At 40.6% G+C, this 21,445-nt stretch overlaps 1 protein-coding gene across 1 annotated transcript in view; it reads right to left on the minus strand.

Moving 5' to 3' along the window:
* Positions 1 to 21,445, minus strand: part of LOC145400192 (bridge-like lipid transfer protein family member 3B) — a 265,439-nt gene that overhangs the window by 229,315 nt on the left and 14,679 nt on the right. Inside the window, exons 4-5 of the mRNA XM_080272706.1 lie at positions 15,827 to 15,934; positions 6,433 to 6,550 (exon numbers count right to left, since the gene is read on the minus strand). Of these exons, the coding sequence (XP_080128832.1) occupies positions 6,433 to 6,550; positions 15,827 to 15,934 (226 nt within the window). The remainder of the gene's footprint in view (positions 1 to 6,432; positions 6,551 to 15,826; positions 15,935 to 21,445) is intronic.

Here is a 21,445-nt window from a genome sequence, read left to right on the forward strand (position 1 = left end):
TGGGTTGGGTCTAAATTTTCAAATGGGCATAAAATCATCAATTATTTTCCTATATATTTGAAATTTGATATGTGACATCTTTGACAAGATATCCTGTTATGTTTATACTTGAGCACTAAAATGACTGCCAGGGACGGGCTTGCTGTGCCTTGGCACTGCTTCTTGTTGCCTTTTATATACTTTCTCAATATACAGTAAAAGTCCAATATTTCGGCATCCAATTCCCCGGCAAATCTGACATTTCGGCAGTTTTGAGAAATAGTCCCATTTACAAATATCTCCGATCGTTCGGCAGATTCTCCGATTTTTTTCGTCAGTCTTGAAATTCTCCATGAGGCTCGCCAGCTAGCTACCCGCCTTTACCCGCCTTAGTGAGTGAGATAGTGAAAGTGATGGAACGAGTCTACCACTGCCATGAAGCTCAGAGGCTAGCTCTTTCTCCTATAGCATAAAGAGAGGACAAACATGTAGTGAGTCTAGCATGGGAAAGAGAATCTGTTTCGCCATTCTTCCGAGTTGTTGCCGTGCTGCTGCCGACCTCTCTTGCTTCTTCTGTGTGCTTTGTGAACTTCGTACCGAAATACCTCTGAAATTACTATTCGAGTGTGCTGTAAGCACCGTAACATCAGACAGGAGCTTTGTAACACCTGAGTGGACCAGCCGTGTGTTGTGAACAGTATAAACATCTTCTGCGTGCTTTGAAAATGGCCTCCACGTGTGGAAAGTTAACTGGTGTTAGCAAGAAGCGTACACATAAGATGTTGACTATTGCTCGGAAAATTGAGCTGTGGAAAAGATTAGAGGCTGGCATGAGTAGGAAACAGATTATGGATGAGTTTAACGTAAGCTCCTCTGCTCCCTCCTCTCCATCACCAACAGCAGTCTCTGAACCTCAAGCTCTACTGCCGCAGCAACAGGGAGAAGAGTCCTTAGAGCCTGTTGCAGGACCCTCCACTGCTGGGGACTTCTTCCAGCAGTAGCAGACTCCAATCAACCCCTTCTATTGTACATATGTAAATAAGGAACCTACTATAAGTTTAGGTAAGTGCATGTGAACTTGTAGGCCTACTGTACCATTACATTTATATACAGTATGTTCACTAATTTCTTTATTTTTCATATTCATGTATAGTACTGTATTCATTACAGTATTGTACAGTATCAAACAGTATACAGTACTCTCTCCAAACATATTTGTAATGATATGAGTAATGATGATAGTGTTCACCGAAACATATAAGGTACTGAGTGGGTAGGGTTTTCGATAATTCGGCAATTTTGATATTTCGGCACTTGCCTGGTCCCATAGATGCCAAAAAATCGGACTTCTACTGTAATATGCTGAAACAGAAGAGAGAAGACTGCACTAGGCCAGAAAGTCCTTGTAGTGCAAGGGAGAAGGAGACAGAGGGGAGGGAAAGCAAGCAGAAGAAGGAAAGTAGGGACAGTTGATGAGCTGATATGGATTGACTTGGGACTGAAGGGGTGCCAAAACCCTTTAAATATTCCCCACATTTCTGCAGGCAATACCTTCCTATGGGGTTCATCTCAGTATAAATGCATGCACTGGAAACATAAATATAATCAGGTAGCCATTAACATTCATATATTATGTGGCAGTTACCTTAAAATTCTTTCCAACAGCTCCACTTAATTACTTTCACATCCAAGAGGTCCATACATCATTTGTAACATCAAACAGAGACGAGGTAACCAAATATTCAGTTATAATTTGCAACACCCAACCAACACAGATCTCTCCTCCACAATGTTTGGAGGAAAGAGTAGGAAAGAGAAAGCAATTAAGATAGTGAAATGAAGAGGTTACCAGATGGATAACTACTATCAATCAACACTAGCAACCGCGGTGCTGTTCTCTGATTTGAAGACGTAATTATATTGCTTGACGCTAGTCATTCCTCGGACTGAGCTTGTTAAGCCCAGTCCACATTATCGGGCAGTGACTGGCGGACTGTGCCCTCATTGGGCACTGGGCACAGTCTGTCGGAAATGACTGAGATGTTCAGACTGCTGAGTAGCTCGTCACACAGTAAAGTCGCCCAGTTGTCAGTAGGTGGTCGGCAGCGCTTGACAGCGGTATCACCAAGTGCAACACAGTTGAAAAGAAAAAGCAATAGCTCAGTATGGCATATAAAGTGTTGCAATTGTAATATATTAAATAAAGGAGAGAGTGCAGAAAAACAATCTAGTTAAAAAGCCAACTTTTTGAGGATGGCAGAGTTGTCGGCCAATGTCCGGCGCCAAACCACTGGGAAGTGTCTGATGATTTTGCTCAACTAAGGGCACTGGCTGTTCGCTGGCTTGTCCATCAAAGTTGCCACAAAGTGTTCGATGACGGGCTTATCACTTGTGCCCGCCAGGCACTGCCCGATAGTGTGGATCATATGCTTGTTTTGGTATGCTGCATAAGTTATTTGTGTATAACTTACAGGCATTCACTATCGATTGTCAGGATGTTTAATGTGTGCAATACTGCTGTGAGATGAGCACAGCGCTGATTCCAACACATATCTCAAAACAGTTTTACCTCCTTTTATCTTTTCCAAAAAAATTCTTAGCAATAACTCAATGGGACATGTTTTCTAACATAGTGGGAATGAATACAGGGATGGCATGGTAATCAATTATGAGGACTTGTTTTTGCCTAACATATATTTGTCACTAATGTTGATTATGTTTCAACTCAGATATATCTCATCATCGGCAGGCACAGAACAAAATGATAATTTACAATAAGTTTATTTCCTTTGACAAAATATTCATTTCTAGTTAAAAAGCCAACTTTTTGAGGATGGCAGAGTTGTCGGCCAATGTCCGGCGCCAAACCACTGGGAAGTGTCTGATGATTTTGCTCAACTAAGGGCACTGGCTGTTCGCTGGCTTGTCCATCAAAGTTGCCACAAAGTGTTCGATGACGGGCTTATCACTTGTGCCCGCCAGGCACTGCCCGATAGTGTGGATCATATGCTTGTTTTGGTATGCTGCATAAGTTATTTGTGTATAACTTACAGGCATTCACTATCGATTGTCAGGATGTTTAATGTGTGCAATACTGCTGTGAGATGAGCACAGCGCTGATTCCAACACATATCTCAAAACAGTTTTACCTCCTTTTATCTTTTCCAAAAAAATTCTTAGCAATAACTCAATGGGACATGTTTTCTAACATAGTGGGAATGAATACAGGGATGGCATGGTAATCAATTATGAGGATTTGTTTTTGCCTAACATATATTTGTCACTAATGTTGATTATGTTTCAACTCAGATATATCTCATCATCGGCAGGCACAGAACAAAATGATAATTTACAATAAGTTTATTTCCTTTGACAAAATATTCATTTCTCATAACATTATAAAATAATGTTCTCTCCAAAATAACATGTGTGGTCTAAATACGACAAGCAGATAAATAATACTCCTGTTTTATTCAGCTCATCAACTGTCCCTCATTTCTTTCTTCTTCCTTTTTGCTTGCTGTCCTTACTCTCTATCTCCTTCTCCCATGCACTACAAGGACTTTCAGGCCTAGCACAGTCTTCTCTCTTCCTATTTCAATATATTATATTGAGATGTATAAAAGATAATAAGGTAACAAATAATTTAGTATTAATTTACTGAATACACATTTTAAAACATGCATCACAGAGTGTAATAACCCTAGAAATTTATGAAATATAATATCAATAGTAGATTCGGTCAAGAAAGCATTGCCGGTTCTCTTCATCAGAGGTCAATATCTATTAGTCTGAGTCACTAGACTTCGTTTCAACAGCTTCAAAGATCATGAATAAATGAACCTACCAGCTGCCATGCTGCTCTTCCATGCTATGTTGCCAGTTAGGCTTTACAGATTGCTAACGCTCATTACTCTATTATACTCCACATTCGTTCATTAAATAATGTAGTACTCTATAAAAAATGTTTCTACTACTACTACTACTATTGCCAGACACCTCAATCCTGTTCAGGGTGGCCACAAACAAATCGCCTCCATGTCGCCCTGTCCCCCGCCATTTCACTGCCCCACTCCCAACTCACACACCCCTCTCTCATATACCTCTCCACCCCATCCCTCCATCTCATCCTCGGCCTCCCCCTCCCTCTTCCCCCTTCCACCTCACTCACATACACTCTCTTTGTCAGTCTTTCGCCCTCCATCCTCTCCACATGGCCAAACCACCTCAGTGTATTCCTCCTAACACTTCCTATCACATCCACATCCACACCACAACGCTCCTTTATATCCTCATTTGTCAGCCTCTCTCCATGTGACTCCACTTATTAGTTATTAATATTAACCTGCACTACATATAATGAGACTATCTGCTTCACCACCACTCAAAGGGTCAGTCAATCACGTTCCATCTGACACAGGCTCTAGGTTCTTATGGATTCATTCATAAAGATCCGTGGGCTTGCTACAGGGAACTGCCAGATGTCTCCATATACTACAATATTTTTTTCGCATATTCTACTTGCGCAACTGTACACATCGCATGTACACACTACATGCAAGCACTTGCTCATCACTGAACTTACAGTAAGGGTACTACACAAGTCACACTTTTGGGGAAATGGTTACTTCATAATCAGCCACACTGATTAAATCATGTTTGGTTATACAGCATCAGTAATGGTTGTACAGCATCAGTAATGACCACACAAGCAAACATCATCAGATGAACGGCAATTAATATCTTTAGCACTTTATCTGTCCTAAAAATTGCACTTTATTCACCCTTAGTACGATGTATTTCCTTTGAATAAAACCATCTGGCAAGCAAGAATAAAGGCCCAATAAAAGACACTACTTGGCTGAGTGATAATGGAAAGCGGCTTATCATTGTGCGTCTACCTGGCTTTGTCTCTCTCCTCCCTCCTTAACACTTTCACATCGAGCGACACAAGGACGTGCCACTAAAAAATGTCTGTAGCCACTGGATGGCACATATATGTGTTCTGGACTTTTTATATTTGCGAGCCAGTGCTGGCCCAATAGAGGTTCACGGATCAGAAGGAGGCCAAACTGAGGTGTTACCATCACTGGAGGACTATTTTATTGTCAATTATTTCGTCTCTTACCAGAAGTATGGCAAAGTGTGCAGTATGAGATGTTTTCACTGCCACAGCAGCCTACTTGGATCTGACGGAAGCGATCTCTGATATGTTGTCAGGTGAAAGTGAGAGTGAAAATGAAAGAGCTATTAAAAGAGAGAGAGAAAGAGAGAGAATCATTACACCAACATTGCAGGTTTTGACAGCTCAAAACACAAGTAACTATTATTTTTTTCTTACATTATGCTGGACATCATTTTACACAAAAAATTATGGTCTGTTTTTTTGGTGTGGATTATTTTATTGAAAAAATTTTCTTTATATACAGCATCTCAAAACTCATGTGTGTGGGACATCCAGCCAAAAAAAAACACCCCTCAAGTGGAAGGGTTAACTACATCCACACCCGTACTCTTAAATAACATCATTCATTAGACCAACCCTGGAATATGCATCAGTAGTCTGGAGTACTCCTCAAAAAAACACATAGACAAGATTGAAAAAGTTCAAAGGGCCGCTACAAGATGGATACCAAGCTTAAGGGACCTAAGCTACGAAGAAAGACTAAATAAACTGAATCTACCAACACTACAGGAGAGAAGGAAAAGAGGTGACATGATAATGCTATATAAGGGTATATCAGGGAAGGAGAAAATAGACATAAATGATTACTTAACATATGGAGAAGCATCAGCAAGAGGACACTGCAAAAAACTGCATAAGAAGAGAGGTGATAAAGACGTAAGGAAATTCAGTTTCCCAAACAGAGCAATTGATCAATGGAATGCACTACCGAATGAAATAGTGTGTGCCAAAACAATTCACAAATTTAAGGATATGTACGATAAATATGGTTTAAGACACGGGACAGTACGAGCTTGACTCACTCCTGTAAAGATACAATTAGGTAAGAATTAGGTAAGAACACACACACACACACACACACACAAATGCAAAATCAGTTAATCAGTGTATTCACACAGGTGTTCACTAGATGGGTGGATCTGACATAATGATCATGGAAGAAGGTTATCGAGCTTTTTAAGGCAAAGCAACTTAAGACAAGAAGCAATGCATTCTAATTTCATCTTCTAAAATCTGAAATGATTCCTTCTACCACTATTTCTAACATAAGCATACTGTCAAAAGTCAGTTGAAGTACCTTCAAAAGGGTGCCTCCAAATGACAAAATAGTGAAAAAAAAAAAAAAAAAAATCATACCGATGGGGTTAAGATTCTACAGCCTCCTTGAGTTTCCCAATTTATTTTGGTCCTTGTATCAAAATGCTACATTATTACATTTTTACTCAATCAGTATTTGGCTTAGCCTAAGTACAGTGGAAGTATCTGACCTGCAAGCTTTTTTTTTATGGTGATGCGACAGCGAGCCTGGTTGGTTATCAGGCGAAGTGGGGTGAGTGCCGGATCCTTAGTTGATCGTGCTTCCACACGTAATGTCTGCCATGATAACTGCACCCATACAACCAAGCCACAGAGGGAAGGTTAATAATGTATATTATTATCATATTCTCCAACCAAATACTAAAAAGATAAGTATATGGAACCAACCACTAACTCAAAGACAAACAACCACCCCTTACGGGATTATGACGTCTGGCTACACACAGATAGACAGGAGGAAAAGCATTAATATGTTTGAAACAAAGATATGAACTACAGTAATCTTAATGTCATACATCCTTCCATATTGTTTCTGTGGTCTTTTAGTCCATCATCCATCCATCAGCCAATCCTATGCCGCCCATGAGAAGCGTACAAGCCCAGGGCTAGGCAAGTTGGTCCTGACATTTAAAATGAGAGTGACTGGCCTCACTCATCCCTGAGTGGCATTATGTGAGCAATAAGCCCCAATCACTCCTTGGATATAAACCTACACAGGCTCAATCAGATTGGAGCGCCTTAATTGCCCACTAAACCAACAAGAGCCATAATTTGGTTATATGTTACCACCCAGCATACTAAATGGTTCACTGGTGTACAGGAAACCATTTGGCTTGTCACTCAGTGTAGAGTCACCCACAGGCAGAAGGAAGAGGAAATAATGAAGGAAAGAAAGATAGACGAGGGAGTGTAAAGTCACCCATAGGCAGGAGGAAGAGAAAAGAATGAAGGAGAGAAAGACAGAAGAGGAAGGAAGGAAGGAAGAGAGGCAAGGGCAGACACTCAAAGCAGCACTACATCGAGTGAGCGGATGGTGGGCACCCCCACCTACCAACTAGGGTGTGGTCTTTTAGACCCTGGAAAAATCTATCTATCTATCTATATACCTAGGCTGCTTCCCCCAAGGAAAGGGAGGTAGCCGAGACAGGACGACTCACTCTCCATTTACTCATCCATTCAAACACATTCATTCGCATCTTAGCCCCAAAGGGGCCAAAAATACCAATAAAGGGATTAGTTACAATGGAGACAAAATTGTGCCAAACTTAAACAATGGATATCTCAAGGATACATATAGAAATTTAAACAGGGGTGGCAAAGGGTTAAACTTAAGCTGGAAAAATGAACATTTGATGAAGAGTCTTCAGTGAATCCTCGGTGATGCTACAAGATATTGTTGCTGAGATGAAAAGAATGAGCCTGAAAACAGATTTGATAAGTACAAATGATTTTAATAATGAATAACCTTAGGAACTTATGGCAGTTTGCTTACTAACATTATTGACAATGTTAGTAGTCCCGCAGTTAGCATGGGATCAGACCTCAGTGGTTAGACAGGTCTGACCTGACTACAAGTTGCCTACTAAGGGGCAGTCAGTCACACAGTAATGTGGATCGTAAAAGAATGGGTGGCAGAATGGATTATGAGGTGGTTTGTTACTGTTAACCAGTTCACTCAGGTGGGGTGTTGAGTATGAAGGAGGACAGTGCAAGTCATTAACTGGTTCTCTAACTCTCCTGCAGAAGTGTTTCTACAAAACTTCTGGCAGCATGTACAAATCAGTTATTTTCACAATTTAATACTCTAATTAATTTCTAAAATGAAAGTGTCCTCCCAAACTAATAGTGATGTCAGTAGAAAATAGGGAAAAAAGTTGGCAAAGTCGAAGGCTCTAGTACGACTTATCATTTCGTTTCACTTAGTTTTTGAAGGCTCCAAAGGGCTTGCATGCACTGGCTTTGGTCACCTAATGGCAGCTCTCCATGCTGCTCAATCTCTGGCAGCTTCCCTATTTAGTCCCTTATCCCTGAGGTCACATTCACTGACATTGTCCCAGGTCTTTTTCGGTCTACCTCTCACTAGCATATCCCCATCATTAATACTTCTCACTTTCTGCACCCAATAATTATCAACCCCCATCCTCTCCACATGTCCAAACCATCTCAATCTACCCCTCCTCATCACTACACCAATACACTCCAGTCCCATCCTACCTCTCATTATCATTTATATAATACATAAAGATTACCATGCCCACATTTTTGTTCTTTGCATTAGTTTTAACAGTTAATAATAGGCACCAAGACTGAGATCATACTATACAAACTTGAATATCCTTTCCTCTCATGTTTCAGAGCCTACTGATAACATAAGCCATACACCACTTTATGTGCTCAAGTGAACTTTATAAAATAACACAAAGATATTAACCTGCGGAATGCACAATTACCTTTTTTTATCCCATCCCGTGGTGCGCAAAAAATGAAAACAAAAAAATTTTTTTTTGTCTTTGTCTATTATAAACCTAAACATCCAGGGCATTACCTGGAAAAAAAAAAAAAAAAAAATCTTTCCGTCTTTGCATAGTGTCATGCGTAAGTTTGCATAAGGGTTTACTGAAAAATTATTATTTTTTTTTAGTTTTTGTTTATTACAAACATGAAAATAAACATCCAGGGCATCATCTGGTAAAAAAGAAAAAATCTCTCTCTCTGGTTTTAAGTAGCACTATGAGTAAGTTTGTGTAGGGATGGAATAGTTAGCGGTGATGCACGGCCACTGGAAGGTTTGCACAGCCTGAGCTGTAGCTCGCAATGCAATGCTACCCAGCCCAAGCTGTGGCTCACAATCCACAGGTTAATAGGCATCAAATCTGGCTCAATATTCTCAAAGTAAGAATGACCTTGAAATTGATTACGTATCTCTCACTCAAGAACATTTGTAGTTCCCCCATTTTTTTTTTTTTTAATTAATGTACACTCATCATCCATAGTTTTGGCGGAGAGTCTAAAACCTACCTCTGGCTGGAGGAAAAGCCACATCTGAGGTTTCACACTGAACGAAGACAGACTGTGGTAGTTCAGTCCACTTCTAGACTGCCTGGGTAACTTTGTTATCATGATCTGTTTCACATGCAGTCTAGCAAATCTCTGAACAACCATATTAATACTGAAAATCAGGTCTTGTTCTGATGAGAATCCCTACAACTTATCTCCAGTCAGGGATGAGATTAGAATACGAGCAGAAACTACAGCTCACAACTGTACAGTACTGACAGTCCTCAGGCTAGATATGGGTTACACCAACACCTCAACATTCACGGGGGATGTATTCCTTAAACTTTATGGAAAGTAGAATTTTGTAAATAAGCTGTCTGCTCTCCATGTCTTATTTTCATAGTTGTCACATCCTAGATAGAAGTCACGTATATGGGCCACCTGCTCTTGATTCCCTTTTAAGTTTAACAGATGGAGTCCCATATAATGTCCAACCTTAAATTTGGCTTAAAAAAAAAAAAAAAAAAAAAAGTTATGCAGCATAAAGCACAGTACTGTTAATCTATCTATCTATCTATCTATCTATTTATTGCCAAATGCCTCAATCCCTTATACAGGGTGGCCACAAACAAATCGCCTCCACGTCATCCTGGCCCCCGCCCCTTCACTGCCCTGCTCCCTATAAACACCCCCCTCTCTCATATACCTTTCCACCCCATCCCTCCATCTCATCCTTGGTCTTCCCTTCCCTCTCTCCCCCTCCACCTCACTCACATACACTCTCCTCATCAGTCTCTCACTCTCTATTCTCTCCACATGGCCAATCCACCTCAATGTGTTTCTCCTAATGCTTCCTATCACATCCACACCACAATGCTCCATCACATCCTCATTTGTCAGTCTGTCTCTCCATGTGACTCCACAGGTTCCTCTAAATTAACTCATTTCCATTGCTCTCACTCTTGTGTCCCTGCATCAACATCCAAGCTTCACTTCCATACGTCAGAGTTGCTATCACAATACTGTCATGTAATAAATTTTTCACTTCCATGCTCACTTCCCTGTTTCTTATCACTGCCTTCAAGGAATCACCAACCTTTCTTCACTGCTGTACCCTTTCAAGCACTTCATCCTCCAAACTTCCATCCTTACTCATCACAATAGCCAAGTACTTAAACATACTCACGTTTTCCATTTCCTCACCATCCAACCTCACTGTACATTCACTGACTTCACCCCTCTTGAAGACTATAACTTCACTCTTCCCTACATTCACCTTTAAAGTCCGTTGCTTATGCACTCTCCCAAACTCATCCACCAAGCCTTGCAGCTCCCCTTCGTCTTCACTCAACAACACAGTATAATCTGCAAACAACAGTACAGGGAGTTTCCAAACACTGCCCTCTCTCATTAGGGCCACTCCAACATCCACTGCCCTACCTTGTACCTCTTTTATAACCCAATCCATATACAGACTGAACAACCATGGAGACATGACACATCCCTGTTTAAACCCAACCTTCAAAGAGAAAAATTCACTCAGTTCACCATCCACATGCACTGCAGCCTTAGCACCATCATACATACTCTTCACAGCATTTAACAACTTCCCATCTACTCCATATATTCTTAATACTTTCCACAATCCTTGTCTATCCACCCTGTCATATGCTTTTTCCAATTCCATGAAGGCCACATACAACTTCTTTCCCTTCTTTAGACACTTTTTCACTTAATATCTAAGAATGAATATCTGATCTACACAACCTCGTCATTTCCTAAAGCCTCCTTGTTCTTCTCCAACAAATTCCTCTGTTATTTCCCAAACTCTGTCAATAAATATCCTACTGTATACTTTTCCCATTACACTAAGAAGACAAATGCCCCTATGATTACCATAAACTTCTTTTTCCCCTTTCCCTTTGTAAAAGGGTATAATTATATCAGACTTCCAGTCATCTGGGACTTTACCTTCCTCCCAGGCCAATCTGCACATCTTCCACATCCATTCTACTACTATGTCTCTCCCATGCTTCAGCATTTCACCACACACTCCATCAATTCCTGAGGCTTTCCCCATTTTGACTTTCTTCACTGCTTCCACAACTTCTATCCTACTGATTTCTTCCAGTCTTCTCACCTCCCTCCTCCCAGCCATTCCCCAGCCACTTATACTCGCAATACTTTCATTCTCTATGTTCAACAATTCATTAAAGTGTTCTCTCCATCTGGTCACTTTTTCCTCCCTTCTCCACTAGTAATCTACCATTTTCATCTTTCACTCCCCTACTAACTTCATTGCCACCCTGTCTTACTCTCTTCACCTCTTTTCAGAACATTTTCATACATTTCCTCCATTTGACACTAAAATTCCTTCCAAATTCCTCATCCACCTTCTTCTTACTCTCTCTTACTAATCTTTACACCTCTCTCTTCCTTTCTACATATAACTCTGTCTTCTGTCTTTCAAATTCTTCCATGCCCCTATTTCTCATCCATTCATTTTATGCTTTCTTCTTTTGTGCCACAGCCTGTCTCACCTCTTCAGTCCACCATGCTATTCCTTGCACCCCCTTTAGTCTTCTCTTCACCCCACACACCACCTCACATGCTGCACATATTTCCTCTGTGAATATCTTGCACACACCTTCCACATCCCCTATCTGCTCCAATTCATATTTGGCCAATCGTTCCTCCACTTCTCTCTTACATTCTGCCTTTTTCTCATCCTCTTGTAACCTTTCCACTCTCCGTGCAACTACTCCTTCCTCCTGTCCTTCCCTTCTTCTATTTCTCCATTTTACTTGGACCTTGATTCTGACCACCACTTGGTGGTAGTCAGAAAGTCCACTCCCCCAACCTCTATATACTCTTGCATCCAATACACATCTTCGAATCCTTTCATTCACACACACATAATCAATCACAGCCTTCCGTTCATTCAGTTCTCCATCCACCCTTCTCATCACTTACCATATATACCTGTGGATCATTTTGTGCCTGAAGAGGGTATTGGCTATCACCAACCCCCTCCCAGCACGAATGCCCACTAAAGCATTGCCATTCTCATCCATCTCAGCAGGCACACCCCACTCACCAACTACTCCATCCACCTTCACATTCCCTACTTTACCATTCATATCACTGATCAAAAACACTCTCTCACTCCTTCCAAACGTTTCCATGCACACTTCCACACTTGTCCAGAACTCTTCTCTCACTCTGCTTGCACGATCTTGCGCTGGCGCATAGACGCACACAATCGCCCACATTTGTATTCCAACTTTCAATTTTACCCACAAAATCCTCGACCCAACTGATCCATACTCTCTTATGTTCTTCTTCTATCTTTTACTCACAACAGTGCACACTCCTTTTGCCCTCTCATTCTCACCTACTCCTGCACATATACCCCAACCATACTCTCATTCTCTCACACTCTCTCCTCTTCATTTGGTTTCAGTTACTCCACATACATCCACTTCCACACCCTCAAGCACCTGGACAATCTCTCTCTCTTTCACCTCATCATTTGCACCCCTTACATTCCATGTTGCAATTCGTACCGTGTCCACTGTCCGGTCCTTGGTCTTCATCTTTTGGTCAGTCCTTGTCTGAGGCTTCTTGTTCGTCTTTTTAGTTGGCTGTTTTCCGGGGAGGGGCACTAACCCTCCGCCAACCCTTTTAGTCGCTTCGTACGACAAGCAGGGATACTGGGGGAGTATTCTTGAAAACCCCCCTATAGGAAAAAGTGATCGTGTGGTCATTGAGTTCCAGATGAAAAAGGGGAACGTGGTGTCAAGAGATGAGCTTTATAGGCAGGGAGATACAACTTTGGGAAAGCAAACTTTACAGGATTGAGGAAATTTTTTGAAAATGCGGATTGGAAAAAATTCAGAGAAACGAGAGATGCAAAAGAAGTGGGATATCTTTCTAGACCTCTATAATTTGGGAGTGGAAAAATATGTTCCAAGAGTAAGTGGGAAAGAGAACAGGAAAAAGGATTGCTTTAAAGGAATTGTTCGAATGTTGACCTTGACTTGGACTGTTAAAATACTTTGTTGACTCATATTTCTATCTTCTTACATATATTTCATTGTTGTTAAGTATACAACGGATTTCTTATTGCTTTTGACGATTGTATTTTCGATAAACTCAGTATCATATCTGATAATAAAGAGAGTATCGGTTTAAGCAACAACGAAATTGAACAAACATCTCCGCCAATCAGAATCTCGGCAGGAACAGTGTTGCCATATATGCCTGGCCAGATTAATTGGTATGAGGTATAGGGGTGTAATGCTGTATGGTAGTGAGACCTGGGCAGTGAAGGAGGAAGATATTCGCCAGTTCAGACGTACAGAAATGACAATGTTTAGGTGGATGTGCAGTGCGTTCCTGCGTCCAAGGCCTGGAGGGGCTGGGTTTACGATGGAAGAGTTGAGAGGTAGGATGGGACTGGAGTGTATTGGTGTTGTGATGAGGAGAGGTAGATTGAGATGGTTTGGACATGTGGAGAGGATGAAGGATGATAATTGGGTGAGGAAGGTGAGAAGTGTTAATATTGGGGGTGGGGTTATGAGGGGTTGACCAAGAAAGACATGGGACGAGGTCATCAAGTGTGACCTCAGGGTTAAGGGACTGAACAGGGAGGCTGCAGTGGATTGTGCAGCGTGGAGAGCTGCCATTAGGTGACCAAGGCCGACACATGCAAGCATGTTGGAGCCTTTAAAAAACGAAAAATGAAAACGAAGGCTCATGAACTTCTGCAACTAGGCATATGCTTACCTCTTGCAAGGTGTTGGCAAAATTTTGCATTAGGATGGTGAGCAGTTACATAAAGGTAAGCTTTACTCTTGAACAACATTTGTTCTCACTGCAGTTTTGTTATTTTCCTCACCAGTTTTCCGTGTTTTTTATTAGCTTATCATATAAACACCAGCAAAGATGATGGTACACCATTTTTACCAATATAACCAATTTCTGGTGATATATTTGGTCATGGATTTCCCCCCCTCCCCCTCTGGGAGCAGCTATCACTTGTGTCCCTGAAAGATAACTGATTTTCCAACCGTCTTCATTTTTTTTTTTTGGATTTTTGTTGTTTATGCAATGTTTTCTTGGTGTTTTGCATTAATTAGGATATTCCTATGTGTGTTTTGATGTCTGAATATGGCAGAATGACCGGAAAACACTGCCAAAATCTGGAGGGATACTGTTCATATAGTTTTTTTTTTTTTTTTTTTTTCATGGTTCTCTTGGTGTTTAGCATTAATCTGCATATTCCTATGTGTGTTTTGATGTCTAAATATGCCAGAATGACCAGAAAACACTGCCAAAGTTAGAAGGGGTACTGTACATATAGTTTTATTTTATTTTTATTTATTTATTTTTTTTTGTGCATGGTTTTCTTGGTGTTTTGTATTAATCTGCATATTCCTATGTGTGTTTTGTTGTCTAAATATGCCAGAATGACCAGAAAACACTGTCAAAGTTATGAGGAGTACTGTACACAAAGGCAATTTTTTTTTTCTTTATGTTTTTCTTGGTTTTGTATTAATTTGCATATTCCTATGTGTGTTTTGATGTCTAAATATGCAAGAATGACTGGAGAACACTACCAAACTAAGAGAGAGGTACTGTACAAATAGGTTAGGTAAAGTAGGAGGTTGGGTACAGGTAGGATATGGGTATAGTTGGGAGATAATCATTATCCGGACATCGGCACTACCAGGACATGCCTTTGGCTCCAATACATAGGATAATGGAGGGGTTACTGTATGTCGATAAATAGGGTACATACAGGTTTTTAAATTCTGCAAAGCTTTAAAGCTGTGTTTCTCAAAACTTCGCATTTATTGAGTTCGGTGTTTTGGTTCTTATTCCTCATTTTATCTTTTGATACCTTCATGTTTGCTATGACATCATTTAAGTGCAAGTGTGGCCATGCCCTACAAACCAGCTAAAAAAACTCTCACACTGTGAACTTTCACTCATTTGAACTTATGTCAGGGATGGAAACTGGAAGTGGTACATCTACATATCAAGTGTGCAAAGAAAAAATAATAATATAGTGAATGAATCTCAAGGCATCTAATTCACTAGATGACTAGACCCTGCCCAAGGGGTTATGTCCCTCTTCTCCCCAACATGGCACAAAGAAAGACTAAGTCATTATGGCAAGATCAACATCCACAAACACAACTGACAACTGCATGGATACCATACATAAACACTCAAATATTCAATTGTTTGCTCACTTGTGTGGACATCAGTGACATCAGAAGGTCATCATGCCTCATGAGGCATTATAAATGTAAACAAGGGGTGCACTTTCTCATCAGCTGTCAATTGATTCCTTCCAACCCCATCTCCAATGACCGTGTGATGTCAAAAGTAGTATAATGCCTCTTCCTACAGGTTGCCCCAATTTATACTTATTAAGAATGGAAAATGAGTTTTTGCCTTTGTAAAAACATTTTTTTTTTTTTTTTTAGAATTCACATGCTAATCTTATTTTAAATAAATATGGTAAGACTGTACTACTGTGAACATATAATGCCTCACCTCTTTAAATATAAGTAGTTCTCCTCTATCGGCATCTTTAAGTCGAGTACTTCGCAGGTCAGCTTTCTGCCAGAGTGGATTTTTTGAGTCCAGCACAATTCGGGAAAGCTGGTGAATAAAAAGTTACATATAAGTACAATATAAAAACTGAATCATTCACTTATAATGACCAGGGAATGGTCATTAAATTTTCACCAAACCAAAATTACTTCCCCTTCGCCATTAAACTGTATAATGAGGCAAGTAAAGAACATAATGACAACACTTTTCCTTTCTATATATCTGACAGTTTCTATATATCTAATAGTTTATATTTAACAGTTAATTATGAACTAATGTTAAAGAAAGTTGGTTTAATTAATAATGACCGTATTTCTTTTTCCATTTATTTACTGATTTATAGCCCAACTACTTGGTCCCTCGGGAAGAGGCCATGCTAAAATAACTCTGGCTACCCCTCCCTCCATCTCACACTGTTCATTCATTACCACTCCACTCTGTGCTTCCATTTCATCCTTACCCTCCTTCTTCCCCTCTCCCCCTCCATCTCACTCACATACACACTAAATGGCCTATATTCTCATCCAGTAAGAGGTTCTCTAAGATCTCTTCCTTAGCAATTTCTTCTGGATATACAGTATCTTATAACTGTAACATTCTTCTGTGCATTATTTATGCAGACTATGGTGACATTAGAAATATTTATAAAACACAGAACAGGAAAGTAAGATGTCTATCTATCTATCTATTGCCAGACACCTCAATCCCGTTTGGGGTGGCCACAAACAAATCGCCTCCACGTCGCTCTGTCCCCCACCATTTCACTGCCACGCTCCCAACTCACACCCCCCTCTCTCATATACTCTCAACCCCATCCCTCCATCTCATCCTCAGCCTCACCCTCCCTCTTCCCCCCTCCACCTCACTCACATACACTCTCTTCATCAGTCTTTCACCCTCCATCCTCTCCACATGGCCAAACCACCTCAGTGTATTCCTCCTAACGCTTCCTATCACATCCACATCCATACCACAACGCTCCTTTATATTCTCATTTGTCAGCCTGTCTCTCCATGTGACTCCACAGGCTCCTCTTAAATAACTCATTTCCAATGCTCTCACTCTTGACTTGTGTCCTTCCAACAATGTCCAAGCTTCACTTCCATACGTTAGAGTTGGTATCACAATTCTGTCAAGTAGTAACTTTTTCACTTCCATGCTCACTTCCCTGTTCATTATCACTGCTTTCAAGGAACCAGCAACCTTTCTTCCCTGCTGTACCCTTTCAAGCACTTCACCCTCCAAACCTCCATCCTTACTCATCGCACTGCCCAAGTACTTAAATGTACTCACATTTTCCAATTCCTCACCATCCAACCTCGCTGTACATTCACTGACTTCACCTCTCTCAAAGACCATCACTTTACTCTTCCCTACATTCACCTTTAGATTCCGTTTCTTACACACTCTCCTAAACTCATCCACCAAGCCTTGCAGCTCTCCTTTGTCTTCACTCAACAACACAGTATCATCTGCAAACAACAGTACAGGGAGTTTCCAAACACTACCCTCTCTCACAAGGGCCACTCCAACATCCACTACCCTATCTTGTACCTCTTTTATTACCCCATCCATGTACAGATTGAACAACCATGGAGACATGACACATCCCTGTTTCAACCCAACTTTCAAAGAGAAAAATTCACTTAGTTCACCATCCACACGCACTGCAGCCTTCGCACCATCATACATACTCTTCACAGCATTCAACAACTTCCCATCTACTCTATATATTCTTAATACTTTCCACAATCCTTGTCTATCCACCCTGTCATATGCTTTCTCCAAATCCATGAAAGCTGCATACAACTTCTTTCCCTTCTCTAGAAACTTTTCCACTAAAGATCTAAGAATAAGTATCTGATCTACACAAATTAATTACTTAGAAAAAGATTTTAGGGAGCTTCCTTAACAAACAAGAATTTCATTCTTGCGAATGAAAGCAGGTCTGCAGGTGATCGTGTCAATGAGTAAGGACGTGAAGAAGATGAGTAACTTCTGGCTCTTGAAGCAGGATGTCTTCGTGTGTGTGCAAGCGGCCCCAACTTTGACTTTGTTCTCAATATCATAACTTCTCTAGCACATACCTTCAGCTTTCTCCTGGGATGTTTGTTGAGCCTTCATCGAGTACCGTAGGACTTGTGGAGACCTCTGATGTTGGGTAACGAAGTCTCCACTTTACACTTCCCGACAACCCGTAATACAATTACCACAGCCTGATATTATCACTAGAAACACTATTCTATGATTCTCAAATAGTTTGGAAGCCATACTAAAAAAAACACACACACACACACACACACACACACACACCCACACACACACACACACACTGTGAAAGCCATTAAAATTTCGAGCGCGTATGACCTTCCCACTTGTGATCGTTCGCCGCTGGCGTTCTGTCATTTATTATTCATAAAAACACTCACAGTCTATATTTCTATTACATCCAGCAGATGAAATGTTGAAAGCAAATGATCCCCGGTGCACCGTGGCTGGAAGTCAACTGAGTACACTTCACTAGGAGAACTGCTGTCTAAATCACTTCTTATGAGAGATATCCTACTTGTAAAAAATGAAGCAAAATCAGAAGCCAATTGGGCATCAGATACAGAAGTTGGTTTAACAATTACAGTCCTCCGACCAACCAAACTGTTCACAACTGCAGACAGTTTTTTTTTATCATCACCACATGAATCAACTTTATTTTGATAATATCTAGCATTCTGAGCTCTTACAGTGTGAACGACTGCTCTTCTCATAAAAACATAACACAAACGAGTTACTTCGGTCCACTGCAAGCGCCACTCACGTTCTGCCCTTCTACGTTGTCTACGCAAAGAATTAATGGATGGACCATACCACGCAGTATTATCATGTACAGTGATTGTTTTTACTACTTCAGGACAATAATGGTCAAAAATTGACCTGAGCTCGTTGTTGTAGATATCAACCAATTCACCAGAAGAAAGACTTGAAGAATCGATGGAGTTTAAACGTTGATCAATTTCAAAACACATCAACTGGCGGTCAACATTGTTGTAATTTCTGAACCTGATGACCTTTTTATATGAAGGGGATTTCGGGACATCAAAACTAAGAGTGATCAGAGCATGATCAGAGATGAGGGGGTCAAATGAGTCAACCTCCACATCTGATATGCGCCTGCAACCAACAGGGGACAAGATCAAGTCAAGGACATGTCCTGAGACATGAGTTGGATTACTCACATGATTGAAAAAATTGTTCTGGGTGATAAACTCAAGGAATTCTGAAGAAAATTGTTTTGACTCTGGACTGTCAACCCAATAATTGAAATCACCACAAACAATAAGTCCTCCAGGTTTAAGAGAAAACCCTTCAAGAAACTGGCCAAACTCCTCCATAAAACCTCGATCTCTGCCCGGATGACCTGGTCCATAGACAATTGCAATTCTAATGGTATTCTGTTGGAAATTTATTACTATTTCCATAAATTCAAATGATGATGGGGTCAGGTCTGAGTCAATGAGAGAAACGTTTGCAAGTGCTGCTGAGTAGATGAGTGCTACGCCTCCTCCCGGATAGTCAGCAGCAGGCCTGGGAATACTAATAATAGAATGTGTCTTAAGCAAAGCATTACAAATAATATCGATATCAATAAAGAGAAATGTAAATGAGTAGTAATATAAGAATACGAGTATATATATCCTAGAAGTAATATGAAAGTGAAAGTTTCACTCTAGCATGTATGAATACTATGAGTTATGAAAGTGGAAGTGAAGGTGACAGATTCACTCTCAACGCTAGTATACAAGATGAGAAAGTGAATGCTACGTATTTTACTGAAAGAGAAATGGAATGCCTACAGTGACAATAAACTACTATTACCGAAGGAAACTTATGGATAAAGACCGTAGATATATATAAGTATTATATAGTTATAGAAATATGAAGTGTGAGTGTTTTTATGAATAATAAATGACACCACCAGTAGCAAATGAGTGCAAGTGGGAAAGACATACGCACTCATAATTTTCATTGCTTTCATTTTTTTTTTTTTTTTTTGGAGTATGGATTCCAAACTATTTGAGAATTATAGAATAGTGTTTCTAGTGATAATATCAGGCTGTGGTAATCATATTACGGGTTGTCGGGAAGTGTAAACTGGAGACTTCGTTACCCAACTTCCGAGGTCTCCACAAGTCCTATGGTACTCAACGAAGGCTCAACAAACATCCCAGAGAAAGCTGACGGTATGTGCCATATGCATATGTAATTTTAATATTCTAGGACTAATAACTGATTTTTGGCAAATATTTTTAGAAAGTCTGTCGGAGCGCAAATATGCCCACGAGACACACAAGGAGCGCCAAAACAACCCCGCGGCTTAGGGGTTAAAGATAGAAAAGATGAAGTCTTGTTCACCAGGTCGATCAGTGAAAGGAGAGGAGAGCCAAAGGTGGTGGTGAACATTGAAATCTTCTAGAATGGAGATTTCAGAGAAAGGAGAAATGGATAGCATGTGTTCCACAGTAGAAGTAAGATAGTACAAGAATTTTTAATAGTCAGTAGAATTAGGAGACAAGTAAACATCTCAGATATATTAAGTCGGATAATGACTGGAGAGCAGAAGCCAGAGAGTAGAGATCAGAAAAATCAAGTTCAGGAACATGAGAGCAAGATAGGTCATTGCACACATATACGGAACATCCATCTTTGGCTTTGAAATGAGTATAGAGAAAGTAGGAGGATACAGAAAAGGGTTTGCTGTCAGTTGCCTCAGTCAGCTGAGTCTCAGTAAGGAAGAGAAGGTGAGGTTTAGAGGAGAGGTGGTGTTCAACAGACAGAAAGTTGGAGGAAAGGCCACAAATGTTGCAGAAGTAAAGAAGTGAGTCAGACTGTGGATCCAGGCAGCTCAAAGAGTCGTCACCAGGAGAGGGACAGATGGTGGGGGCATTTATGGTGATGCCCTACAAAGAGGAAATTGTAGAGGTATGCAACTTTTGGACCAGATAATATAAGTAATAGAGAGAGTTCTAGAAAGTATGATTAGAGAAAGAGTGATGACTGATGAGATGCAGTCTGGGTTTATGACAGGCAAAGGAACCACTGATGCCATATTCATTGTTCAACAGCTTCTAGAAAAGTATATAGGAAAGAAAAGGGATCTGTAATTTGTTTTTGCTGATTTGGAGAAGGCCTCTGAGAGTCCCTAGGGAGGTGGTGAGATGGGCAATGAAAAAGCTTATGATCAAGGAGTGGTTAGAGTAGTTATGGCTATATATGTGGGTACCTGCACCCAGGTGAGAATGAATGGAGATTTGAATGATGAGCTTTCCGTGAATGTTGGTGCGCTTCACAGATCAATCTTGGGCCCTTTGTTGTTTATCATGGTGCTTGAAGCCCTCTCACATGGCTTCAGAAATGGACTCCTATGGGAGATGCTGTATGCTGATGATTTGGTGCTGACTGCAGAGAATCATAGGGAGGCTGAGGAAAGGTTTGGGAAGTGGAGAAATTGTATGAGGTACAAGTTCTTGAGAGTAAATGCAGATAAAACAAAGGCGAAGGTATCTA

Source organism: Coenobita brevimanus, chromosome 51 (assembly GCF_032717465.1).
Source record: "Coenobita brevimanus isolate Jiangsu-jjx chromosome 51, ASM3271746v2, whole genome shotgun sequence".
Classification (NCBI taxonomy): domain Eukaryota; kingdom Metazoa; phylum Arthropoda; class Malacostraca; order Decapoda; family Coenobitidae; genus Coenobita; species Coenobita brevimanus.